This window comes from Clarias gariepinus, chromosome 2 (genome assembly GCF_024256425.1).
Source record: "Clarias gariepinus isolate MV-2021 ecotype Netherlands chromosome 2, CGAR_prim_01v2, whole genome shotgun sequence".
NCBI classification, from domain to species: domain Eukaryota; kingdom Metazoa; phylum Chordata; class Actinopteri; order Siluriformes; family Clariidae; genus Clarias; species Clarias gariepinus.
In genome coordinates this window covers 30948760-30976757 of record NC_071101.1, presented here as the reverse complement: position 1 = coordinate 30976757, position 27998 = coordinate 30948760, and the positions used below count along the sequence as shown (strand labels likewise).

The following is a 27998-nucleotide window of genomic DNA, read 5'->3' as shown; positions in this document are numbered from 1 at the left end:
TTAATTAAATCATTCCAGTCAAGCACCAACTCATTTATTCAGTCATATTTGAAGATCAGGTGACAAATGAACACTGAGAAGTAGTGTGACATCATACCCCATTATTTATATTGTTGTTTACAGATTGCATGCACTTTATGTATTAGTGAGAAATATTCATGAATAAACAGCCCATAATATATGATTTCAGACACAGCTAGTGTTTCTGGACAAGTTTTCATCCTGTATTTATAATAATAGTAATAATAATAATCATCATACAATAAAAAAACAACAACTAAATAATATTGTGCTCTTTTCTGTAATACTACATTGTCTCTTAGAACCCTGTTCTACTCTAATGTGCATTTCTTATAAATCCAACACTTTAAGTTAATAGTTAATAATTGTTCTAGAGGATGTTGCTGTCGATGTCAATGCCACAGAGAACCGAGCAGGCGATTCAAGCTGCTGTTTAAGCCCAGACCTGCAAAAGAAGAGTGTCAAAACGTGTGAAAAAATTATATATATAAATCACATTGTATGATTTTTTAACAATTTATTTGGGAATTACTATGTCGAATAAGTATTTGATCACTTGCTTATCAGCCAGATTTCAGACCCTCAAAGACCTGTTATTTTGCTTTTAAATAGTCCGTATGCTTCTTACGAAGCCACTCCTTGGTTTTCCTGGCTGTGTGCTTTGGGTCATTGTCATGTTGGAAGACCCAGCAACGATCCATCTTTAATGCTCTGACTGAGGGAAGGAGGTTTTTGGCCAATATGTCACAATACATGGCCCAGTTCATCCTCTCCTTAATGCAGTGCAGTCGCCCTGTTCTCTCTGTGCAAAAAAACACCCCCAGAGCATGATGCTTCCAGCACCATGCTTCACTGTAGGTATGGTATTATTGGGATGGTATGGTATTATTGGGATGATTCTTCTTCCTCCAAACATGACGAATGGAGTTATGACCAAAAAAGTTTTACCTTGGTCTTATCTGACCACAGGACTTTCTTCCATGACTGCTCTGGATCATCCAGATGGTCCCTGGCAAACTTCAGACGGGCCTGGACGTGGGTTGACTTAAGCAGGGGAACCTTCTGTGCGATGCAAGATTTTAAACCATAACGTCTTACTGTGTTACTAATGGGAGCCTTGGAAACAATGGTCCCAGCTCTCTTCACGGCATTGACCAGCTCCTCCCATGTAGTTCTGGGCTGATTCTTCACCATTCTTAGCATCATTGATACCCCATGTATCTACTTAGACTTTGACTGATTGTGGAGTTCACAGGTGTCTTTATGACAACTAACAACCTCAAACAGGTGCTACTAATTTAGAATCATGAGCAGAGTGTAGCTGCACTATTTAAAAGCAAAATAACTCGTCTTTGAGGGTTAGAAATCTGTCTGATAAGCAAGTGATCAAATACTTATTTGACACAGTAACTCACAAATAAATTGTTAAAAAATCATACAATGTGATTTCCGGATTTTATTTTTTTGATTCTGTCTCTCACAGTGGAAATGCACCTAATCACAGGGTGATCAAATACTTATTGACCTCACTGTATATATATATATATATATATAAAAAATGAAAATGTTAATGTAAAAGATTTCTTTCAAAGGTTTCCGATGTTGTAACAAGACTGGCATATTTTCTAGACTAGATGTTTTTTTTTTTACTACATTTACACAAAATGTAAAAGTATATTTAATTTAAATAAAACATCTCACCCGTAAAGTATGGTCCCAGGACCCCGAGCAGAAGGCTGTCCCATCTGGAGAGACACGAAGGGTACTGACTCTGTTCTCGTGTCCGAATAAAATGGATACACGGGTCCCCTTTAGTACATCCCACACGTTAATGGTGTAGTCGTTGTAGCCACCAAACAGTAGCCTGCCTGCAAGACACCATAAACCGTACATACATGTGAGATTATAAATCATGTAAATATGCGGGTGACAGAAATGAAAACATTAATTTTGGTGGCTAAACATGCATTTTTTTTTTTTAGAAAACACTAGACTGGAACACTTGCATTAAACAATCTGGGAGCAATCTGTAGTAAAATTTAGTAGGATTTTGGAACAAAATAGTCGGATTTTTGCTTCTCTACAAATGCGTTCTCTTTTATTAAACATACTGCTTTATGCAATAGTGTAAAAGGCAGAAAACAGCACTTACCACTGAGAGAGAAGTCTACACTGGAAGCTCCGAATATAATGCTGTCTTTAGAATAAATGGCCACTTCTCTGTCGGCCCTCAGGTCATAAAGACGGCACTGATAAAAACAAATCAGTTTGATTAAAGTGCAATACCATCCATGCTGTCATGTTGTTTCTTTAAGAGAATAGAAACATTTTAGTCATAAGTTTGTTTGATACGTCGTGCAATTTTTACAGCAAAATGCGGCTAATATATTCTGCAGATTATCCAAGGGCCGCTCAAGTCAAACAGGAACTTTCGATTGTGTAGAACAGGGGTCTTCAAATCAAGTCCTGGAGAGCCAACACAGTTTGGTGATTCTTCGTCAGCTGATTTAACTAATCTGTTAATTACTAGGTTCAGTGGGTGTGCTTAGGTGTTGGTGAATTACAAACTGTGCTGGTCACTGGCCCTCCAGGACTGGATTTGAAGACCCCTGGTGTAGAATAACAGAACACGGTTAGGAGTACGGATAGGTATCACTAGGAATACATGTTATCATGATACCTACAGTAGGTGCTGATTCGTAGTATCACGACTTTATGCTAATTAAATCTTTTTTCAGATTTTGGATACTAGAAAATGATTTAGGATACTAGTGTCGAAAATGTAGATCATACCTAAATATCTGCAGGATTATGGAAAAATGGCACATATATATATATATATATATATATATATATATATATATATATAGAGAGAGAGAGAGAGAGAGAGGAGAGCGACAGAAAGAGATTTTGTAGGCAGTGTGCCAATACAAAGGAATTATTATTATAAGAGACTCTCTATATAACACCTTCCTTAAATTGTTTACACCATTCAAATGTTGCGGTTAAGTGTCTCATCACCGTACTGTGTTTGAAGTACAGTATGTAAATGTCAATTGGTTTTACATCTTCATTCAAAAGAATTTTGACTTGATTTGTGAGGTTATTATAGAAAACACTCATATTATAGACTCACAGTAGCATCATCTGAGCCAGAGGCAAAAGCATCTCCGCTCGGATAGTACCTAGAAAAAAGTAAGCATATAGGAGGAAAAAAGAAAAAAACAGAATAAATCTTGCTTTTAAAATGTAGCAGAAGTCACAAAGGTATCTATCATCCAAATAGATATTTCATATGTCAGATAAAATAGTGTGCTAGATGGTGAACTCACCGCACACTGTTAATATCTGACTCATGGGTCTCAAAAGACTGGATGCACTGTCCTGAACGCATGTCCCATACGTTTGCCTTCTTGTCACAGCCCTGACATATTGGAATTAAAGTAAAGGAAGATCACAGTACAATAACACAAGTACTTCCGAGAGAAGGCATAAATATCTGTATAAAGAGAGAGAGAGAGAGAGAGAGAGAGAGAGAGAGAGAGAGAGAGAGAGAGAGATGATGTGTTTCTAATGTATTTTGGAAATCTAACCCCAGAGACGAAGGTGTTGCCGGTCTCAGAGGGAGCGAGGTCCAGGCAAAGTACATCAGCTGCATGACCGTGAAAACTCTGCAGCAGCTGCCCGCTTTCCACATCCCACAATGCACATGTTCCATCTCCACTCGAGGTCAGGATCTGGAATATACAGCCATAGTGATTACTTACATCATAAAACCTTTAATAATACAGACCAGACAAATGTGAATCTCTGTAGAAAGGTTACACTGTTTAGTCCAGTGGTTCTCAAATCCATTATTAGACATTGTCTAGTACATTAGAGTGTTATCACTGCTCTACCACATCCGCCTCAAGGTTCTTAGCTAATTAGTTAAATCAGGTGTGCTGGAAGCTTGGAAAATACTAAAATATGCATTGTTGAGAATCACTGGTTTAATCCAGCAAGTTTACCATGCATGACATAAGAAACATGCTAGTTTGAATAAGATCTATAGATTCCTTTTCATTTTAGTGCTTAATTAAAAAGTAAAACACAATTATTGTAGACCTGCATATCTGAGTTAGTGAAGCTGCAGGCAGACAAGTAATTGGTGTGCATTGCAACAGACTTCTTTTTCGCCGCCAGGTTCTCGTTCTTATCCAGGGATAGCGGGTACACAGAACACTTGTTGTCAAGTCCACTGTGAAACACAAATCGCTCACTTCAGAAAGGTATACAGCTTGAAACATATCCTAGTTAGGTAGCTTCACAATAATGGCCCTGCTAGAACATCACCAGTTTCAATAAATGTATTAATCTTTACTTATGTCTAAAATATCAACAATCATTCCTTTGGATTTCTTTTCACAAAGCCATTAAAGGGTTGATGTTCTTACCCACAAGCTACTGCACATCCAGACGGGGCGTACGCACAAGCCATCACCCATGTACACGGCATGGTCACTGCATGTTCCTATGGGGGGGGGGGGAGAAATAAGCAGCTGAACATCTAAGGCTGTATGAACTTCTGTCTTAAATGTAAGTCTAAGCTTTTAATATTTTTAAAACCTAGTTACCAAACTGCTCAGAGATTCAATTCCTAAGAGTAAACTATTGTAATGTTATTCTTACACTAATAAAACAGGATTAAATTATGACGAGGTCACCATATGACAATATCATAATATTCATCATACAAGATTTAATGATTTGCCGGGAGCAGCTGAAAGACTAACAACAACAAGATTTAATAATTTTACTACTCTCTGTCTTTGATATAAAAATATTAATTATTATTGAGTTTAAACAACTGAATTCATATACCTTGTTGGTTGTAAATGCATCCCAAACAATCACCTTCCCATCCTAGAGGACAAAGTGCAAGTGTATAGAAATCGTTAAAAAAGCATCCAGGTAATAAATATAAAAGGTCATTTTGTTTGCAGAAATGATTGATCACGGACAGCTCTCAGCAGTCAGCAAATAGCCTGCTGATAATGACACTTCCTGTGGAGCAAGACTCCTAAATGGCTTCCTGTGGGACCCTATAGTGCACTGCATAGGGTGTAGAAGCCGTTAATTCATACCATATGAGGAGTAGGACAGTAGAATAGCATTTATTTATTTTACCTGAGATGAGCTCACAATTCTCCTCTTGTCTTTACACCAGTCCATGCAAAGCACTTTATTTCCATGTCCTTTCAGAGTTCTCCTGGTCTTCATGACGAACTGGCCGAGAGACTCCACCTTCTCCGCCACCTGGTGCACTGGGTAAGGAAGCAGGTGCTTAATGGGCTATATTTTATTCTTCCCTCATTACAAGTGAACTTGACAGCCTGGTGCTTTAATATTTTTATGTTCTATTTAGACTTAACTGTCACTAAAAACTTTCTACCAAGCTTAAAAAAATAATATGCAAATATAAAGAGGAGACAGTAATATTCAGTGACCCAAATTTTGCAAGGCTTTAAATAATGGGTGCGACATTCCACTATTAGAGTGACAGTCCACTATTCGTGACTGGCTTGTTTGGTTCAGAGTTAAACTGTAGTTGGTTACAGGGTTCCTTGGTTCTTTTAGGTTAGCTAATCAGAGGGCTGAAGATTTAGTCTAAAATGGCTCATTATTTGTTAAAAGAAGCCTTTGAATTAATCGACTTGGCTTTTTGAGCTGGACGAGTTAAATCAGTACGGACAACATTTAAAAAATATGGTAAATAGTTGAGGGAATAAGCTTTAATTGGTCATGATTTTCACGAATTGCTTTTACCCTTTAACCAGGTAAATGGGATTAAGTAACAGGGGCGCACTTAAACTGTTGGACACGTCTTAAATGTATAATTATTATGACTAATTTAATAATCCAAAATAAGTTATTCAGCCTTAAATGGCATACACAGCCACACAAACTGAAAAAAGGGAAATGTTGCTTACTTGTATTGGGCATGCACAATGATTGTCAACAAGGTAGGTGATCTGAAAATAGCCTGTTTAAGGGGTTGATTAATGTCATTGGTATTAGTAAAAAAATCAAGAGTACCGTGCAAAAGTCCTAGCCACAGCCAAATACATGCTACAAAGAATAAATCCAAGATATTAAAAAAAATATTTAGTAAAGGGTTTCTACTTTAAAGATATAGAGCAGTAAACAGTAATAAATTAAACAAAAACACTATTTGGTGAGACATATTTAAAAAATAGACTCAGGAACAATTTGTGGATGTTAATTTACAGATATTAGTTGAGTACATTTTTCTTGCTTCTTGATTTTTTTGCAGCAAAACTTAAAAAAAAAAAAAAACTCGTCATTTTTTGTTGGAAAAGTAATATTTGGAAATGTAAAACCCACCATGTATTCAATTTCATGCAATTTTCATGCAAGGAGGTGAGATTACAACCCCAGCTCTGGAGATGTGAGGTAACAGTGGTAATGACGGTGCCACCATGCTCCCAGTAATAGAAAATGGTTATTTAAATGATTTATCAATAGCCAAAAACTTTTGCACAGCACTCTACATAGTTTAAATAATAGACTGGGATTTTATAGAAGACTTGGCAGTTTAGGTATACACCCCCAAACATAGACTGGATTAAAAGACTCGATAACGATGAAACAACACATATGGCATTAGGTAAATAAATACCAACATCAGTCAGTTGATATTTTAAGACAGGAAGGTTAGCTGTTTTGGAATAGTTCTTGCAAGAACAGTATTGTAAAGTGCATTTCCAAAACCCATGAAACACCATAATAAAACTGGCTCTCATGAAGACCATCGCAGAAGGGCGAGACCAAAACCTACCTCTGCTGCAGAGGAGAAGTTTATTTAGAGTTACCAGCCTTAAAAATCCCCAATTAACAGCATCGCAGATTAGAGGCGTTATGAAGGCTTTACAGAGCATAAGTAGCAAACACATCTATTCAAACTTCTTATAAAAGAAGATTTTATATATAATTAATAATAATAATAACTAATATATATACATATATGTATGTATGTATATACACACACACACACTGCATCTATAGTGCTGTGCAGAAGATACATTTTGATTGATCTTGGGACAAAAAAGTCATTAAAGATAAACACATACATTAATCTACAACAGAAAATCCAGGGAACAGAGAATTCGGGGAACAGATCCCTCATTACTCCCCCCAGCACTCTGTACTGTACAGAACACAAGACTACAGCATGCAACCAGTGGTAGATATACAGCGTGCCTTATTCGCACATCTCCTGCGGTCCTGTCGAGTCTTAGACGCGTTATGACGTGTAGCTGATGCTGAGTGTAAACAGGCGCTATAAATAACTCACAGCATCAGTACTGTGGCCTTAATAAAAACGGCGCCTTTTCCCATCCCAAAGATTTTTTTTTTTTTTTTTACCACAGTTAACTTGTTGTTGATTTTAGCCCATATAAAGCCATCAGGCCTGCACTAGCCGGTGTCGGTGGTGTTTTCGAGAGCGTCCTGTGTCCGTACTCACACTCCACATCATGCAGTTTGGCCCGCTCCTCCTCCAGCTTCGTCTTCAGCGTCTCGGACTCGCATTTCAGCTTCGCTATGGTCTCACTCGGCTGCACCTCCTGAGCAGCCATCTTCTCTCAGCTCCTCAAGAAGATGTTTACCCAAGCAGAGCCACGTATCTGTTTTATTAGTAGTATTATTCAGGCTTATTTTCCCGAAGAGGATGAAGACAGCCGTATGGATGCTAAGCGCGCGAGCGGCGGATGCAGCTGATATGACGTCACGGAAAGGATGCCCTGTCTCCAGCATCCTGTGAGGCGCTCGAGCTCGCCTTAACGCCCAGAATAAATCAATAGTACTACACTGAGAGCACCGACAGAGCCACCCGTCCTTCACAAACCATGATTTCCGATTCACCTGATTGACACACACACACACACACACACACACACGCAAGAACTAGATGCACGGATGCATATTATAGTTTTATGATAAAATGTGGTAGGCACCATACTTTCTTGCAGTTATGATGATAGACATACTTAGGCATGCCTAGTGAAGTGCAAAGTGCAAAGAAATGTCTATTTTTTGACATGATGATCAAAGGTGAACTGTCCTAAATACGTAGGAATCTTGATATATACCCCTTTCTACTGTTAAAGAAGTTCAGTTTAAAGGTAAGGTCACAGTGGCTTAGTGGCTATGTGTGGAGTTTGCATGTTCTCCCTGTGCTTCATAGGTTTCCTCTGGGTACCCCGGTTTCCTCTCACAGTCCAAAGACATCTCATGCAGACATGCAGATAGATTAATTGGCGCTCCCAAATTGCCCGTAGCGTGTAAAAGAGCATGTGAGTTAACCCTGCTTCGTGTCCTAAGTCTCCTGGAATAAGCTCCTCTAACCCAGGATAAAGCGTTATAGACAAACTGAGTGAGAAAATTGTTTATGAAAGCAAACCCTCTCATTCTATGCCTACCCAGATCGTTGCTTTTAAAGCCACTAAAGAAAAGTCAACACAGTGTTAATAAGCATATTACTGGCTAAACGCTACAAGCTCATAAATTTAACATATTTTCTTATACATACATTTTATGACACTATGGGTGGGTATTTACTCTTGACATGTCCATGCATGTCTATTTTAATTGTTTAATAAAACATCATGGCTTCGTGCCAATTCCTTCCACAATCAGTTTGTGTCCTTAGAGTGTTTAATTAGATGTGGTGAAAATGTATGGGTTTCTCTGGTTGCAGGTATGACAGCTATTTAAGCAGTAAGAGCCAATTTATTTTATACACAGTGTAAATGATTTTATTAGCCAAAAAAATTCAATTGGTTTATAAATAAAATCTAAATGTCTAAAACTTTTATGTGGTTCAAAATGGTTCAAGTAAATACATAATACATCATAGATAAAACACTATATTGACCTTGTAGCATTACAATTTTCCTTCAGTAGAAGGACCAAAAGGTCCAACTTGTTTCAAGATGGCAATGACACTGTGCACAAAGTAAGCTTTCCGAAGACATAGTTTGACAAGTTTGGAGGACCAGAGTGATCTGAACTGTATTAACATAAATACCAAACCCATGCTTCAAAATTTTGTGAAAAGCCTTCACAAAAGACTGAAAACTGGACGACTAAATCAGGAATAGGATGTTCAACAAGCACATAATGGTGTAATTTTCAGATGTCCACAAACCTTTACAATGTAGTGTACATTTTGTTCATTCATGAGCGATTTGCTGCTGTTAAAGTTCCATAAAAATAGTATTTTTATATATATAAACAAAAGTTAGCAAAAGAAATCATGTCTAACATTTTATGTTATATGGCATATGAGCCTAAATTAATGTGAATATATAACCAACATTTTCAAGCATGAATCAAAAATAGTGATTATCTTATAAAAAGCATGTTGATTGCTGATGAAGGCTGAGGCTGAAAGTCAGTCCAAGGTCTATGCCAGGGCTCACAGACGGGTCACAAAATTTAAGTGAAGGCTGATGGGCAACTGCAGGAGCTCCAGTGCTTGTGTGGAGGGAGAGAAAGGGAAAGTAACCTGGAAGCGATACTGTGCATCCATCATCAACTGAGTCGAGCCCTCACGCTCCTGTAGCAGTGTCTGTTACAAAGCAGAAGACCAAACAGAAATGGACCAAACGGCCAAGACACGCATCTCATTTACAATCAGCACTAATTATATTCATTCTGCACTAATTTTAATAAAATAAATAAGTAACTCTATCACAATAAGATCAGTCATGATCAGTCAGGATAGGACATGGAAAAACTTGCCTGGACTTTCCGCACAAAAGACGGAGCAACTCGCTTTTCAAAGTCATCGATGGGAGTGTACGAGTTGAGGATCTTCACAATCTTAAAATGTATAAAGGAAAATTGAGTAGGCAGAAGCAGAAAATCAGTAGTGATGAAGGTGGAGGGCTGTGAGGACATTTGTTGCACCTGAACTGGTGAGAGTTCGTGGCATCTCTGCCGGATCTCAGCTGCATCGTCGTCGGTCGTTTTGTTCACCTGCAGGAGCCAGGCAGCCTGGGACAGCGGCCCCAGAGTCTCCATAACACTGTAGCCCTGAAGCCCTTTATCCCTCAGCCACTCTTCCAAATAACTGATATTACACCTGTGAAGTGTTGGGTTTGCTTTAAGCATTCATTCGCCTTCACTTGACATACATAAAATATATTTCTGTCAATATATTAAATTTTTGGCAAAAAAAGACATATTAAAAAAAGAATACTAAGTAAATGTGTACTGTCTAAGAACTGGTACAGGATTATATTGACATAATATTATTTTAAAGACAAGCTTATAATTGAAGTCTATCTGCTTAATATTTTAACTGTAGTCCTACTCATTACCTCCTTGCTAATCCAACTCACCTAATCTGCATGCCCTTGCGGCAGGAGCAGAGGTCCTTGCGGAGGAGGATGCTATTAAGTGAGGTGGATCCAATTAGGTAGAAGAGCTGGCGGAAAGCCTGACCCTTTAGCTGCTCGTCCATGCCCTGCTGTGACATGCAGCTGTGGAAGTCACTCAGCAGCTGTAAGATGGAGGAGACACTATAACACTGGCTCTGACCCTCTCTGAGCCCGTCGTCCAGTACGCTGTTGGAGCGCTTACGGAAACCTGTGGGTTTCATGCTTGATATGCCCTGCAGGCTCTCGTGCTCCAACATCCCGGGCACTGAAGTGAGAGAATTCATAACTAAACATTAACTATTACAATTAATGTTTTGATAAATACCAGATTTGGCAAAGGACCTTAACTGATGTTGCCGAAAATGATAATGTTGGTCTCAGGTCAGTGAAAAATTAGAACTAGTAACATACCAATCATCGGGAACAGGGAATCCTCCATCACATTAATGAACTGATGATGGATTTGAATGGCAAGATCGCTAAAGACCTGTCTGTAATCTGAGAGGTCAAAGTTCTGCAAGCAGTTCTTATTCTGCCGAGGTGTGTTGTGCTTCATGAACTCCTATCGATAAGAGAATATGATATTACCTTTTTAACAGTGTTTCTTAAAGGACTTGTAACAGCAATTGCACTTACTTCTTCTCCACTGTACTGCTTGAGGCAGTTTAGCAGATAGTATGTGTTGGAGAGCCAGAAGGACAACATCTCAAAGTTTTCCTGATGGTTCTGGGAACAAAAGGACAAACTCAAAAAATGAGGATTATGTCTATTATTACATCTCCCTGTGACTGCATTATATATTACAAGTAAACACAGAATGTCCACCAGATTTATTGGCACACCTCATTAAAGTGAGTGAAATTATTATATAAAATAGACGTTACACTCAAAGAAACTATTTATTTATCTTTAAACTATATGCTCAATGGAAGTATATTGTAGCGTTTTTAACCGCTAGGAAGGAACTTGGAGAGACGAGTGAGCTTCCTTTCTGCCCAATGCAAATGGCTGGGAGTACTTTATTAAGCACACATTTGTTCAAAAGCATGAGCAACATCTTCTCAAAAGAACCACATCCAATTTAGCCTTAGCATAAATCAAACACATTCAATAGAACACACACCTAGCACACACACACACAACATGGCCGAAGCCACTAACACCTTTCCCCAACAGGGTGAACACACAGCAACCCCTCCCGCAAGGCATGATGGTTGCCAGTCGAAACCCCGACCACGCCACAATATTATTGTATAACTATCTCATGTTCCCCTGAGGTATAAATTCATAATTCATTCATTTATCATTCATGCACACATAAAAATTCCCCTTGTAATCTATTACCATGGGAAAAACATCAAAGAATCTAAGAACACAAAGATGACATACACAACGATAATGATAATGTATTATATATAAATAATACGAGGACTCACTACATAAGCAGTTACCAGTACTTTTGGAAGGCCCTGCATAAGCTAAGGAGCAATCAGGGGTAGTCTTACCGTGGTGACCTGTTTGATTCCAGTGATGATGGCTTGCATGAGGGACTTCAGCTTGTCTCCATCATTAAGATAGTCAGCATGCCGGATGCACATTAACAGGAGATGAGCCACCAACCCAGGGATCATATTGACCACTACGCCCCTTGGCTTCAGCTCTGCAGACCACACATACTCAGACCCCAATCCAACTCACAAATAATTTTCATAATTTCTTTATTTTTTACACTCACCTAAAGGATTATTAGGAACACCATACTAATACAGTGTTTGACCCCCTTTCGCCTTCAGAACTGCCTTAATTCTACATGGCATTGATTCAACAAGGTGCTAAAACCATTCTTTAAAAATGTTGGCCCATATTAATAGGAAAGCATCTTGCAGTTAATAGAGATTTGTGGGATGCACATCCAGGGCATGAAGCTTCTGTTCCACCACATCCCAAAGATGCTCTATTGGGTTGAGATCTGGTGACTGTGGGGGCCATTTTAGTACAGTGAACTCATTGTCATGTTCAAAAAACCACTTTGAAATGATTCGAGCTTTGTGACATGGTGCATTATCCTGCTGGAAGTAGCCATCAGAGGATGGGTACATGGTGGTCATAAAGGGATGAACATGGTCAGAAACAATGCTCAGGTAGCCCGTGGCACTAAGGGGCCTAAAGTGTGCCAAGAAAACATCCCCCACACCATTACACCACCACCAGCAGCCTGCACAGTGGTAACAAGGCATGATGGATCCATGTTCTCATTCTGTTTACGCCAAATTCTGACTCTTCCATTTGAATGTCTCAACAGAAATCGAGACTCATCAGACCCGGTAACATTTTTCCAGTCTTCATCTGTCCAATTTTGGTGAGCTTGTGCAAATTGTAGCCTCTTTTTCCTATTTGTAGTAGAGATGAGTGGTACCTGGTGGGGTCTTCATGGTTGTGTGTGAAAATCCCAGTAACTGAGCAGATCATAAAATACTCAGACATGCCATGCTCAAAATTGCTTAAATCACCTTTCTTTCCCATTCTGACATTCAGTTTGGAGTTCAGGAGATGGTCTTGATCAGGAACACCTCTAAATGCATTGAAGCAACTGCCATGTGATTGGTTGATTAGATAATTGCATTAATGAGAAATTGAACAGGTGTTCCTAATAATCCATTAGGTGAGTGTATATATAGCATTATATACATCATAATTTTTATCTCTATCTTTATACAGAATATAGAAATTCAGCTTGTTTGTATGGGTGGCGAGTTGTGTTTGTACAGGTAGGAAGTAGGCAGCGTCATCATCAACTTTTATGTCTCTATCTCCCTGTTGAGCTACAGTACACGTGGAACTCCTGAGACATGCAATACCAGTGATGCTGCCTCTTCTGCTCTCCGCACCTGCCTGAGACTTCCTGATGCCCTGATGACAACTGAAGACAGTTCCACTTACATTAAAAGCCACGAAGATGGCTTTGGATTGCACTGATACAATTTTGTTATGATGGCTTATGATGGTACTATGGTTTTAGGACTGAAATTGCCAAAAACTGATTTACATTTCTACATTTGCACATTTACCTAAATAGCACATATAGTATTGTTATAATACAGTAGTTATAGAATAAATATATTTAGGGTAGGGTCCTTTTGAGTCTGGTTTCTCTTATGGTTTCTTTCTCAATAATCCCCAGTGCTCAGTAGGACCAAATCGATAAGACTAAAAAGTGTCTTTTTTTAATTTATTTTTTTTTATTGTGCCTTTAAATTTTTTTTTATAAAGCTACTTTGTGTCCATTCGTAACAGTGCTACAGAAATACAATCAAACTGAATTTAATTGTTTGTCTATATTTGACACTAAGGTGCCTTTTGAGACTGTTTTTTCGTTCATATAATATAATATGTATGATGATAAGTTTGTAAAATTTTACCTATACACAAACAGCAATGAGCAGAAGTGGAAATTACCAAGTACTAATGTCCGCACAAGCCTGCCTTCATCTTCCTTTTTATACTCCAGCATGCCGAGGTATTCTTTTGGGACAGTTGGTCCAGCTTTCTCGCTGGCTGTTAAGAAAAGAGTTGCTACATTATTGTAAATGTAAACCCATCATGTGAGTAGGTCACATCCTGCCAGCTCTGCACCTTTACCTTTCACTGGTGCCTGAAGAGCTTTGATTTGGTCCTGCAGCCTCTTTATGGTTCTGTCTTTTGTATCCAATTGCTCTTCAAAGTCCTGTGAACAAAAGATATACCTAAAACCAAACCTAACCACTGATGAGACCAGCGGCACAAATTTGATGCACAAACACACACCATGTTCTCAGCTGTAAGGCGTGAGGTTTCCTGTCTGAGTTTGTTCTTGGCTTCGTTGTCTGATTGTTGGAGTCTTTTAAGCTGCTCTATCTTCTCCTCCAGCTCCTCCAGCCTCTTCTCCATCTCCTCCTTTTCTCTTGCATTTTCGTTGTTCTTATTTTCCAAAAGCCTGCCAGTAAAAATCCATACACACAGACACAGACACAAAGGCTTGTATACAGGTAGCCACTAACGTGTTTAGGGGAATAAAATGCAAGCATGGCACCTACCTTCTTTGTGAGCTTTCCTCATCAAGCTTACGCTGAAGCTCATGAGATATCCTTGTAGTATTTTCTGTCAAACAAGTTGAAAAACAAATTACCAGGTAATAATGATTGTAATGGCAGCGTTTTCCCTGTGAAGAGCTCACCTGTCATCTCAGTACGTTGTTGCTGTAGATGTGTTTCCAGCTCCTGTTTATGACGCTGTAACTCTGTTACCTGTTGCTTTAGTTCAGGAATCACCTAAAAACAATATGAGAACCTTCAACCTCACTTTCCCAAAATTTCACACAAGCTTAAACTTTCAGATAAGAAGTTATATTTATCAATGAAGTACAATAGTTTTCATGAATTGTCATTCAAATGATGTTTGTCAGAATATCAGAACTTATTTCTGTCCACATTACACTGTGGTTTTGGCCTTGCTTTTATGGTTCCAAGATCATCCAATCATTCATCTCAGCAGCGACTCCAGAGTTAAGAATAAATAAATACCGATATACAATACCATGTTTTCAGAAGTGAGCCGGGCCACCTCCTGTCCAATGCTTTGGTTGATATCGCTCTTCTCCTGAAAGAGGGCTTGGAGCTGCTGGTTCTCTCTACTCAGGTGATCATTTTTAAAACTCAGTGCTTCTAGCTTACTTTCATAACCTTCCTTTTGTTCTTGTAAATGAGTCTTCACCAGTCTAACCCAAGATGAGACACAAAAACAAACATGAACTTTCATTCAGAAATGTATTCCTCAGGGAACTGCTTCATTCTAGGCAGAAACACACCCTGTCAAACACGAGAGACGCATTTAAAGGTGGATGTAACTTAGTTTGCACAAATCTCCTACTGGTATAGTTTTTAGGAAATGGGAGGAAAATGAAGAACCTGGAAGAAACTCAGAATTGAGTTGAGGGCCCTGCAAAGGTGAGGCAGTAACACTAACTGGTGCATTACTGCAGTGTTTTTTTTGTGATAAGCACTGTGACTCCGCACCTCTGAGGGTTCGATTACTGCCTGGTGGAGTTTGAATGTTCTTCCCGTGCTATGTGGGTTTTCTCCACATACTAGGGTTTCCTCCCACAATCTAAAGACATGCATATTAGACTAACTGTTGTTTCTATTTCCCTGTAGTGTGTGATTGCCCTGCAAGGAATTTTTCACAAAATTGCCCTGCTCATTCTCATGGTAAGGTATAAGTAAGAACATTTACAATTACAAAAACAGACATGTTAAGACCTGTTATTAAGGCCTTTAAGTATAAAAGTTGTAGTTTGGAAATTGGGTTAAATAACAAAAAAAAAATTTGTTTTATTAAAATGCATATAAACTATTAGGGGTAATCGTAAATATACTACCAATGTGCTACGTTAAAATTTAAAAATGCATTGCATAGTTTTATGCTTCTTAAACCTGGTGGCGTTCTGTATCCCATTCAATGAAAACAGCAGATCTCCTTCATCATCATCAGCTTCGCTGCCCTCGTTTGTCAACCTGTAATAAAGCCAACTATCAATGCTATGTATAAAGTAGAACATCAGTTGCATAAGAGGAAAGTAAAAGACTTGCAGAGTTACAAGGTTTCTTTTATCTACTGTAAATACATTTGCTTTAGAACATGAGCTTATTAGCAAGATGCATCCAGTGTGTTAGCAGTAGGGAAAACTTAAAACATTGCCAGACTTGTTTACAGTTTCTGCTTCAGGGTTAATCTGAATCCTTACAAAGAAGGAGGAAAAAAAGTTTTGTCATGACCTGAGAATGGTGTCATCTTCTTTTGTCTCTCCCAGAAGTTGTCTAGTAATCATATTCATTTTTGCTGGGTAAAGAATAAAAACAGTCAAGTCTATTGTAATGTAATTTTGAAACAGAGTGTGATCCCATTCTTCAGCATATATAATACATAAATCACTCAATCACTCATTATCCACACCATTTTATCCTGCATATACTGTAGGGTCATGGCGGACTACACCCTTGACGGTATATAGTGTATATATACACTCAAAGTACTGTATATACAGGGGTTGGACAATGACTATAACAATAATTCATTAGTATGCTGTAGGGCCTCCTTTTCCGGCCAATACAGAATCAATTAGTCTTGGGAATGACAGATACAAGTCCTGCACAGTGGCCAGAGGGATTTTGAGCCATTCTTCTTGCAGAATAGTGGCCAGGTCACTACAGTACATGATGCTGGTGGAGGAAAAAGTTTCCTGACTCGCTCCTCCAAAACACCCCAAAGTGGCTCAATAATGTTTAGATCTGGTGACTGTGTAGACTATGGGAGATGTTCAACTTCACTTTCATGTTTATCAAACCACTCTGTCACCAGTCTTGCTGTGTGTATTGGTGCATTATCATCCTGATACATCACAAAGACTTGCTGTATTGGTCACAGATGCGCCAGCGAGATACACACCAACAATTTGTCCTCTTTTGAACTCTGATATGTCACCCATACTGTTGTGTACATTGCAATATTTTAAGCAAAACTGTGCTATTACTCTGATAATTAAACCTTCACACTCTGCTCTAACTAGGTGCTGTGTACCTCTAGTCTGCTCCGACTGCTCCCTCATCTTTCTGTTTGCTTCAGCTTTTTCATTCTGGAGGCTGTTGATCTGCTTATGTAACTCTGGTATCACCTAAACAGATTAGAATAAATATACACACCAAATTAAGAAATAAAAAAAGATATTTTCTTAATAATGACAAAAGACCTCTTCTGCTTGTCAGTTTCTACCTTGACGTGTTTGGTGAGCTGACTAAGCTGCTCCTGGAGCTCTTTGTTGACCTGTGTGTCATCTTCAGTCTGAGCCTGTAGCTGGATCTTTTCTTCCCTCAGCCTGCGATTTTCCTCTTTTATGGCTGCAATCTCTTTATCCAAGTCTTCTTTCTGCAGCTCACTGCTGTGTTCTGCGACTCTGGCAATGCATAGTGAAAAATAAGCTCCCTCAGTATAAACTTCTTGTAAAGGAACAGTTGCACAATGCAGCTTGTAAATATGATTTGATTTGTAAATGTGCTTGTTTTTACTTTCGCAGCCTCTCTTCTCTCTCACGGTCTTCTATGAGCTTTTTCTTCAGTTCTTCGAAATTGCCTAGGGGGAAACAAAGATACAGTTTGGTCATTAAACTTTAAGTGAAATATACCTACTATTATGACTTAATGTAGATTTAAGTTGGACTACTTGTCATTTGCTGTATGGAATCTTCGAGTTTCGCCTGAAGAACCTGATTCTCCTGCTTAACTTTATCCTTTTCTTCTTGAAGCTGAGCAATCACCTTATGGAATAAAATATATGTAAAAATATCATTGCATGTACTGAATTATGTATCTTTGGTATATTTAAAGAATGCATGTTCTGAATTATGCATAATGTCTGTAATTAAAGACCATCCCAGCGAATGTAGTGAATCACATAATCTGTAGCTGTCAGGTCACAGTGTCCTACCCGACTGCTTTCCTCTTTGCTTCTCTTCTCTCTCTCTTCTACACATTGCTTTTCATTGGCTGCTTTGCTAAGCTCCATCTCCAGGGACTGCACCTTTTCTAAACCCTGAGCATGAGCATTGGCCAGACTGGTCAGTCTCTCCATCAGACCGCGATTCTCTTTATTCTTGAAAGAACAAAAATCAGCAGAATATGACAAGCATAATATTTCTATTATGTAGCTAAATCTAGCATGCACAGTAAATGCAATATACTGTTTAACAAAATTTTTTGAATTTCTGTTATGCATTAATTAAAAAAATGCCATTACAATAAATAAACAGGAAAATGCAGAGTAATTTAACCAAACTAAAATGACGATCATATTTTTCATGTATAGTTTTGCAAATGCAGTTTCTCAGGAGACTTACTAACTCACCTGTTCCTCTAATTTCTTACGCAGCTGCTGGACTCTGAAAGACAGCTGCACGTTTATGACAAGTCGGCGCATGGTCTGGAAGCGGCGCCGCACCAGCCAGGCTCGAGCGTACTTCTGTAGAACCAGAGCTTTATGCTCCTCCACCATCTAAGTGAGTGATAAACACACAAACAAACTTCTAACATTAGGTAGTTTAAAACTATTAGATTTTGTTTTACAGATTCGACTTTCATAAGCCACCTTTTTGTAGCGCTTGCGGGCAATCCACCCCCTGGTATATGCCTGAATAGTGAGTGTAGCCACCAGTACAAGCTGGTAAAGCCGGCGTACAAGATAGCCACGAAAGTGCCTCTGGATGACCACTGCTGCCCAGGCCTGCTTCAGAGCTGCTGCTGTCACCATTCGCCTAGAAGAAACACAAACCACATATCAAATGTTGGCCGACTGAATAAATACTGAAATGCCAGGCTTTTTATGTCAATACTGATTACTTGCATGTACTGTACTGCATTTGGCAAACTTTCTTATCAGGAGCGACTTACGTACTCTGTAAGTGCTTTGTAGTTTCCATCAATAATTCCTTACTCTGGATCACTAGGTTACTAACTAGAAGTACCATCAGTCAAACATTTTTTTTTTTTTTCGGAGGAGGAAAGAGGGGATTTAAGAAGTTTAATGGATCACTCACTTGATCTGCCTCTTGCCATGGATGTACTGCTGGATGATGATGGCAGCTTGTCTCATACGCAGATACCTGCGTCTCTGAGTCCAACCCCTCACATGCTTCTGGATGGTAACACATGCAGTGCGCAGGTAATCCAAACGCAGCTTCTCCAAGTATGCCACCTGTCCCGCCCGGAAGAAGATTTTGGTTCTTCCGAACTTGTACTGATTTGAGTCCTGTTGTGATTGAAATTTTATTAGTCAGACATATTGAGTTTATTTTTCCTGCCTTCACATAACACCATATAAATCTATTAATTAATATGTACCTGGATAATAAATACCTGCAGTTATTTATTTAATTATTTTGATTGTATGCAGAGATGAATTACACATGCATGGTCAGTAGTTAATACCAAATTGGCATTCAAGTGTGATTATAGATTCAGTAGTACTGATTCTACTGAATACTTATGATTCTGACCTTGGAATTGAACGTGATATCAGCTCAAATGAGCTTCAGTATTAAGTATAGTGCCACTGTCTGACAGTTTGATGAAACCACCATACAGTACTGTGCAAGAATCTAGAGCACCTCTCATATCTTCATATTAAATAAAGTTACATAATGTATATTAAATTAAAGAAAAAGGAACAAATGTTTTACTGTAGGTTATTTAATTTTAACTTTATATTTTGTATTATTCATTTTTATATAAATATTTTTAGGTTATGGAAAGAGTTAAATTCCATTATTCCATTAATTCGCTTTGATATACGGGAGTTTTGATATACAAGCATGCTTCTGGAACTAATTATGCTCGCAATCCAAGGTTTAATTGTACAGTACTAACAAATTGTTTGGATTTAAGTCATTAATTAAAAATGAAGACACAATTGATCTTGTATGTTGGCTGACTGTATTTTATTTTTAAAATGATGGTAGACTGTCAATCTCAATCTCAGATTCCTCTAAAAATATTTAACAAATAAACACATTTAAAAAACATGCTTCTGGATAACTTTGTGAAGGAAGTGCAATGAGAAAAAGAAGCTCTTAAAAGGAATGAAAATGAACAGCCTCTTACAGGGATGAGCCTCTGCAACACCGTTCTACATGTTTGCTTCTTCTCCCCTAATCTGAGTTCAGCCTGGCTCATCAGAATACTGTAACGGCTGTAGAACTCAATGTACGTCCATCTGCAACGCAACAAGCGGCAATTGAAAGAAGTGTATTAGATCGTGTATCGAAGCACACTTTGCAAAAGTCCTAAGACTTTAAGAATAAATTTGAAACAGGTGTAGTATTAAGACATTGAGTGAGATGTGTTTACCGAGATGGATAACTCTGAGCACTAATTCGAACAGTCTCTAGCACTCCACAAGCACGCAACTGTTGCACCACCCGCTTAGAGTCATATCTGTGGACACAGACATCGGAAACGTGAAACAAGAAAATTGGAATTAAAGTATAATGTTTCAATTGAGTTGGAAATCCTCACTCAAATGGCAGCTTCTCCTCATTAGGCTTAATGCAGCGGACATAATGCGGTGTAGTAGCGTTAAGAGTTTCCATTAACAGATACAGTGAACTGCGAAACTGGAATGAAAGAAAGAGAGAGAGAGAGAAAGAGAGGAAACAGTTCTTATTATTAATTATAATGACTTTCAGTATTCACAATATCCGACCGAATTCAGCAAAATTAAAATAAACACAGGAGTCCATTCCCTTGTAGGTTTGAACGAATTACACTGTAAATTCTTTCACAATACACAGATTTTAACCTTTATATTGTAGAAACAGACAGCAATGCTAAGCCTTTTGATTACGCACCTTATCTCCCACAGTAGTTCTAAGTTGCTTATTGGCCGGTTTAACTCCGGGACGTGCTGCTTTTACTTTAACCCCCTTCGCTGCATGCACAGGATTTTGCTCTTCCTCAGTAAAGAAATCTGCCAAGAGAGGAAACTGACAACAAGAGGATTTAAACATCATCAGCTGTTTAAATCTGAGTCAGTTAAAAAAAAAACATAAAATAAATAATAATCTTTTTTTTTTTTTACTACTCTTTGCAATCAGATGATTCTCTATTTTTCCAGTCATTGCATTTAATTTGATTCATCTGTATAATTGATAATCAATTTTATTCAGTTCGACTGGCAGTGGTGTTAATGTTATGGCTGATCAATGTGTAATAGTTTTACATTGTTCAAATGATTTTCGATTGACTTTTTTTTTCGAGGTACAAAATTTTGGATTCTGGAGGAAGTAACAGTTGCTACCTTGCTGACTCTCATTATATCCACCAGCTCTTCATATAGGGTATCTCTATTCTTCTCCAAAAAGCCTTTACACTGATATTCTACCTGGAAATAAAAAGTGGTGTAAATATTACTTTCATCTACTTGAACAGTCGACAAAAATGTTGGACCTTCAGCATCGGCAAAACAGCCAAGAGGGTGGCGGTATGTCTTCTCACCCGGTCTGCGAAGTGATGGATCACAAATGCCTCATTGGACATACGAGGTTTCTCAAACATAGGCTTTGAGCTTAGATAGTTATAAAGCTTTTGCAGCCAGTTGTTATCAGTACCCTGAGGAAACTGTGGAGCAAACCGAACACTGAAGATAAGGCAATATCAATTCATATCAAATTGTAAATCTGCACTATTTTGATAGATTTCCTCACCAGACACTCCTCATCCAGCAAATCCAGGATGCCCATTTTGGCTTCGATAAGATCAATGACTGGTTGGTTGTCATAGAAATCGATCAGCGTCCAGGGGATGTCCTCTTTCATGTACTCCTCTTGCTCTAGTTTAAAGACGTGCTAACAGGAAGCAACCAGGCAGAAAGGAAAATGTCCCTAATTCAGAAAGTATTCTAACAAGGAATTTAAACACCATACACAGAAAGAGGTGTGGAACTTACCAAATTGAACTGCTGCTGTAGTTTTTCATTGGCGTAGTTAATGCAAAACTGCTCAAAGCTATTTACATCAAAGGTTTCAAATCTGTAAAGTCCCAAGGACAAGACAAAATCAGACAATTTCTTTTATTTTTATGTATAGTTTAGGAGTAAATAGCATTTTGTATGTAATTGAGATCTTCAACAGTGTTTATAAAATAGAATCTTGTACATGCCCATAGATATCCAGCACTCCAATAAAAGAGTGCTGTTTTCCAGGTACACGCAGGGCCTGGTTAATCCTCAGGATGATACGGTCGAAAAGGTAAGCGTAAAGATGCTTGGCCAGGGCATCACGGGCATTGATGGCACGTTCCCTTGGTTGCGGTTTGATCACAGTTTCGGATGCCAGGACGATACGCCGATGACATAACCAACGGCGCATATTATCTTCTCTGACTTCAAGCAAGTCACAGAAAACAGCCAGGTGAAAGTCAGTAGACTAGAAAGAAGAGAGAACATTCTGTAATGAATAGCCAGCCCAGGAGGAATGAAATGTGCATTGTGTGCTTTCATTAAAAAAAGAAAAACTACATTCAGCGTAGATTAAGCCAGAAGTTCACTGTCCCTTACATTAACAGATGACCGGTCAGAGCCGACTGCTTGGATCACCACATTGCCCAAGTGCAAAATCCCTGCCAACATCTTAAACACGTTGCTCTGAAAGTCACTATTCAGTCCTATAGAAGAGAAAGAGATTAGAACAGTACAGAGCTATGCAACACATGCGGAACAAATCATCAATCATTGAAGAAATAAAACATATTAAGTCACCTAGTAGAGTGAAAGTGCGGCAAGTTTCAGCCATGTCAGCACGATCATCCACTCCTTGGATCTCCGTCTCCCCGCCCATGCAGGTGTAGTTAAACTGGTCTGCACTTACTGGTGTGTTAGCAATAAAAATACATACTGTAAGCACTATATACACCATCATACAAGCATCATCTACACAAATAAAAAAAAAGAAAAAAAAATTGTGTTGTAATGAAATACACACTCACACAGTCTCAAGCTTTTAAACTCTGGTTGATCTGCACATGCACACATCTGATAAAAGATGTGATAGTTTCTCTCTTTCTCTGACTGGAGGAAGAACAAAAAAAATATATTAGTAGCTAAAATCTAATATATGTCAATAACCTGGCAATACAATTGTCAGAACTTAGCAATGCGTTATATCATAAGGTCTTGTTGATGACATTGCGTGGGGAAAACTATTACACACACACAAACATGCACATTTAGGAGCAAACAGGTAGCCAAAACCATATTTTTTAAGCGTTTTGGATGTGTATACCTCAACTGAGTTCATGCCATGTTTCCTTCCACTTCTAAACATAATAAACACAAATGCAGTAACTCTTTTGTTCAAAAAAAAAAAAACTTTAAATTTTGATATTCATAGCTCAGTGGTTAAGGAATTGGACTATTACTCAGACCATTTAGAGTTTAGACCCCAGAATTATTAGGTGGAAACTGTTAATCCATGGAGTGAGGCACATAACTTTCAACTTCATAGCTCTATTAATAAGGGCATCTGCCAAATTTTAGAAATGTTAACCACTCAAAGGCAGCACAGCGGTGTAGGGGTTAGCACTATCGCCTCGCACCTCCAGGGCCTGGGTTTGATTTCCAGCCAGGTTTGATTCCCATCTCTGTGTGCATGGAGTTTGCGTGTTTTCCCGTATTTGGTGGGTTACATCCCACAGTCCAAAGACATGCAGATTAGGCAAATTGGCGTTACCAAATTGCCCGTAGTGTGTGAATGAGTGTGTGCTCCGCAATGGATTGGCACTCTGTCCACGGTGTACCCAACTCGTGATATACTCCAGGCCCCCCGCGACCCTGAATACAGGATAAAGCAGTATGGATGAGTGAGTGAGTGAGTAAAATACTCTAATTGAGTGAGTGTGTATTGCAAATTCCTTTTCTACATTAATTTCCTTAACAACAATCTTGACCAGTTGCGGTACAGTTTGGCTCAGGTCTATAAAACGCTAAATTAATCCAACTTGAATAATTTTAACAGCAAATGGAAGTATTTTTGTAGTATATAATAAACTGCTTACACCAGCTATCCTTGACCACAATGTTCACCACAACGTCTTTACCTGAAAAACAACCCTAGACTTTTCTAGAAGGTACGTCCTCATGTTAGCACCGATGATCTGGTATCTTCGGTCAAAGCTGATTTCAGTGTACTTTCCAAATCGGCTACTGTTGTCATTTCTGGTTGTCTTTGCGTTACCTATTGCCTGTCAATGTACAGCAAATGCGTATAGCATAGCTTTGTATTACTTGTGTAGCTTCGTAAAAGAATAAATAATAAGTGCTATTAAAGATGAACCACAGTACTTCAGTGATGGGGTTTGATGCTAAAACCTTGTCCTCCACGCGAGTGTTGTTGCTAGATTTGCTGACCATGGCAAAATATCTCATGGCATAGCGAGCAGACACAGTCTTCCCTGCTCCAGACTCCCCACTGACTATGATGGACTGATTCTTGCTGTTTCTGTAGACTCAAAAAAAAAAAGAAAAAAAAAAGGATTTTGGATTGTAAAGCAGTTAAAATTGATGTCATATTTTACTACAACAAATGGCATTTCTAAAATGTACTTAATTCTATTTAATGAGATTAACATCGACGTACGAATTTGAAACAATTTGTTCAACTTACATTTTCTACATAAGTGGAAATTCTGCTCTTAATTTAAATAAATATTATACACATAAATGTGTATAAACACATTATACAAATTGATAGAAAATGACAGTACCTGTATATTGTATTGTATATTTTAACCTCATATCTGATGATGCCTTAAATGTTTTTTTCCTGAATGCTAGAACACACTTACCTTGCCATCTGTTTATAAGCTTCTTCAGCCACAGCAAATATATGAGGGTCCAGATCCCCCATGTTCTGGCCGGAATAAGCACGGATGACTGCGTCTCCATAAATGTGGAGCTGTTTATATGGATTTACGGCCACTAGGATAATGCCTATGATGCATAATGTGAAGGAAGAAAGACATGCATTGATGAAAAATACTGTATAAATATAAGGGGGGAAAAGGGGGAATTATCGAAAAGTAACTCAATCTTTAAGGTAAGAAATATGATGATTACTATTCCTACCATGTGCATTTCAAATAACAAAGACATAAGGGACTTCGGGCCAATTCCAGGGTTTTGTCAGAGATATCACAGCTGTGCTGATATCCAGCACAACGGCATGACCTCAAGTGGAATATTGCTTTTATACAACAATTCAACAAACACCATTTATAATCAAAAGACTATGATTTATTTGTTTATTTAACTAGTTACTCTGCTCCGCCAACACATATCCTTCTACAGCTGGTGGAACCAACATCGATCTCATAAATTTCTCTTTATATTTACACTTATTCTACTATGGAATATCAGCTACTGTATTTTCCAGAGCTCAGGGGTTAAATCCTAAATAACGTTTGATGGAAAGCTAGTGCACTATGGTGTACAATCACTTGTTCCATGTGCCAAGTAGTGCACTTGATCATGGATATTTTCTTAAGTTGCATGAAGATCTTTGAACTGCTGTGCAAACCCATTTCACTCTCTTCTCTACAAAAAACCTAAACAGCCGTGCACATCCAAGCATATTTGTCATATCCTACCCAATATCCCTTGCTGTAATGAGTTTGCATATGTTCAGTTTTGTGACTAATCATACTTACACCTCTGAACCACAGCAAACTGTTGAGTCAATGAGCATTTAATTGCTAGTTCCCATAATACCTTCTGTGGCTTATCTGCTGAGTGAGCTCATAAAATGATTAAACTCGCTGCTCATGGGAACAAGAAGCTTAGCTACCGACCTGCTATCCCACCTACCACAGTATGTGTAGATTATTTTCGAGTCCACAAATCTGACACGAAGATTGTGAAGAACAGCTGGTTCATGAAGATAGCTCAGAGCCGTTAGGTCATTCTCCCCCACCAAGATGTCTGGGTTACGGAGGGGGGGTAACTGACCGTCCACCTCCACTGGATACTGGAGCTCCTGAGGTACAGAACCAGCCAGAAGATCAGTACAGTATGATCTGATTAAATTCTCATGTCAGGTTTGTACAGAAAGTGTAACCAGCAATAGCTTTTGTGAAAGACTTATTGAGTGTTCTTTGAGTTATACCCTGGCATGAAGTGAATATTTTAAGATACTTATGTGGAGAAATGTCAGGATGAAATTACTCATGGATTTACATCCAAGCAGCTTTAATGTGTATCTAACATGTAACCACACCAAAAACAAAGATAACCAGTGACTAGGCATATTCAAAGGGTGTGTATGAGCAAATCTAAAGGTGCTGCATTACATTATATTATATTAGTCTGTTATGGATACAGACATTTTAATTAAAATTTGTAAACAGAAGTCAAATAGTACATTTATAATTTAGAAATGAACCCACCCGCGACCCTGAACAGGATAAGCAGTATAGATAACGAATATGTGAGGAAAAAAAAACGTTATAGATTGTAGTACTGTGTAAGTCATACAGTAGTACACAAGAGCACAAATATTTCATATTTATATATTAATAGACCACCCTGTGTTTTACTGCTTAGTTCAGGTATACCATGAATGATAGTTTAAACATGTTGCTCATTTTAAGAATGTAGACAACATGCATGTGTCCATGTTTTCTTTAAAGACTCAGACACAAAGATCAATGTGATACAAATAAGTAAAAAAAAAAAAATACCAATAGATAATTATTAAAGCTAGAAATGACATTAAAACAAAATTTTATTTTTTACTTGATATTACAAACTACATGGGCAGAAGTTTGTGGACCGCTGATCATTACACCCATACGTGGTCCTTTCTCAAACTATTGGCCTAAACTAACATGTTGGATTATAGTTTCCATTCCATTCTCGGAAGGGGGCTTCGAACCTGTTCCAGCATGACAGTACAACTGTGAAGTGAGCTTGGTTTGCCATCGTTGATGTGGAAGAACTCCTGCACAGATCCCTGACATCTTTTGAGATGAATCAAAATGCTGTTTACTCCCCAGACCTCCTGACTTGAAATCAGTGCCTGATCTCACTAAAGCTCTGGCAGTTCACTAGAAAAAAAAAATCTGTTTTTTTTTTATTATTAGAAAATCCAGTGATCCAGAGAGTCTCTAAAGCTCTAAACCAAGAAGAGGAACTAAACTGGGACGAGATGTCCAACATGCACATATGGGTGTGATGATGAGGTGTTCATATACTTTTGGCCCTGGATAATGTACATAAATCCATGTAAATAGTTCACATCTGTTAAAAGGTATACTGTGAGTGCTTACGGCTCCATCCTCTAGCTGCAGGTGGAGAGCTGGATCTCCAGGTGTGTAGTCTCTCAGGATCTCAGCTGACCTCCACACCTGCTCTGCGTCCGGCACCCATACTCTGTTATACTGCAGTACAGGCAGCACGTTTACACAGACGCACACTCTGATAACTGTTTCAGAAAGTCACTCAAACTCCACCAGAACTAGAACAACCAATAACACAACGGATCCACAAAAGACCTGCTAGAACTTTCTACCATATGCTGCACCTGAGGAAACATTTACCCTATAAGAAACATTATTTAAGTCTACATTTTAAAATCATTAACAAATCTCATATTTGTAAAGATTATTATTATTATTATTACAGACGTTTATTAAACAGCGTGAGGGGGGAAATGTTTGAAACTTTTAAACACAACTTCACGCGCTGCGGGACTTCCGCTTCAGCCCTACCTTAGTGTACAGCTCCGTGAGCGCCATGGCAACAGCGCTCAGTCACGCGCGGCACTGATTTCACTCATGTGTGTGTGTGTTTTGTGTTAAAAATAATAATGAAATTATTAAAAGGTAAATCCTCAGTCTTCGGTCACTTCAATTCTCTTCACGTTACTGTACTCCAGTGCACCTGTCCGGCTGCAGCTCA

General features: G+C 38.5%; 2 protein-coding genes across 2 annotated transcripts; both read right to left on the bottom strand.

Moving 5' to 3' along the window:
* Positions 1 to 18: 18 nt before the first annotated feature.
* Positions 19 to 7786, bottom strand: gnb5a (guanine nucleotide binding protein (G protein), beta 5a). The gene is made up of 11 exons (XM_053491230.1): positions 7550 to 7786; positions 5191 to 5327; positions 4885 to 4926; positions 4458 to 4534; positions 4129 to 4261; positions 3615 to 3758; positions 3354 to 3445; positions 3158 to 3206; positions 2174 to 2270; positions 1723 to 1889; positions 19 to 466 (listed from the first exon to the last, which is right to left on the bottom strand). The coding sequence occupies exons 1-11, from the start codon at positions 7659 to 7661 to the stop codon at positions 455 to 457; spliced, it is 1062 nt and encodes a 353-aa protein (XP_053347205.1). The 5' UTR covers positions 7662 to 7786; the 3' UTR covers positions 19 to 454.
* A 1043-nt stretch (positions 7787 to 8829) lies between these two features.
* On the bottom strand, positions 8830 to 27977 carry myo5c (myosin VC). The gene is made up of 41 exons (XM_053512691.1): positions 27809 to 27977; positions 27368 to 27478; positions 25908 to 26076; positions 24890 to 25034; positions 24387 to 24543; positions 24143 to 24286; positions 23033 to 23114; positions 22806 to 22913; positions 22605 to 22711; positions 22208 to 22473; positions 21996 to 22077; positions 21754 to 21894; positions 21545 to 21667; positions 21348 to 21431; positions 20899 to 21033; positions 20567 to 20664; positions 20399 to 20485; positions 20153 to 20264; positions 19090 to 19301; positions 18642 to 18807; positions 18402 to 18548; positions 17985 to 18149; positions 17721 to 17814; positions 17567 to 17630; positions 17274 to 17454; positions 17082 to 17175; positions 16280 to 16343; positions 15938 to 16018; positions 15042 to 15222; positions 14683 to 14776; positions 14543 to 14606; positions 14274 to 14442; positions 14109 to 14193; positions 13926 to 14024; positions 11975 to 12129; positions 11106 to 11195; positions 10881 to 11031; positions 10431 to 10734; positions 9997 to 10171; positions 9829 to 9909; positions 8830 to 9655 (listed from the first exon to the last, which is right to left on the bottom strand). Exons 1-41 carry the CDS (start codon positions 27833 to 27835, stop codon positions 9503 to 9505), a joined length of 5247 nt encoding a protein of 1748 aa, XP_053368666.1. The 5' UTR covers positions 27836 to 27977; the 3' UTR covers positions 8830 to 9502.
* Positions 27978 to 27998: the final 21 nt, after the last annotated feature.

Bases quoted from the DNA above. Each gene is read 5' to 3' on its own strand.
- gnb5a (XM_053491230.1), bottom strand. From the start codon at position 7,661: ATGGCTGCTCAGGAGGTGCAGCCGAGTGAGACCATAGCGAAGCTGAAA. The intron at 4,927-5,190 runs GTAAAATAAATA...TTTGTCCTCTAG, and splicing joins GAATTGTGAGCTCATCTCAG to GATGGGAAGGTGATTGTTTG. The intron at 1,890-2,173 runs GTAAGTGCTGTT...GGTGTCTTGCAG, and splicing joins TGTAGACTTCTCTCTCAGTG to GCAGGCTACTGTTTGGTGGC.
- myo5c (XM_053512691.1), bottom strand. From the start codon at position 27,835: ATGGCGCTCACGGAGCTGTACACTAAG. The intron at 22,914-23,032 runs GTGAGTGTGTAT...CTAACACACCAG, and splicing joins GTTTAAAAGCTTGAGACTGT to TAAGTGCAGACCAGTTTAAC. The intron at 18,549-18,641 runs GTGGCTTATGAA...TCACTCACTTAG, and splicing joins CCCGCAAGCGCTACAAAAAG to ATGGTGGAGGAGCATAAAGC.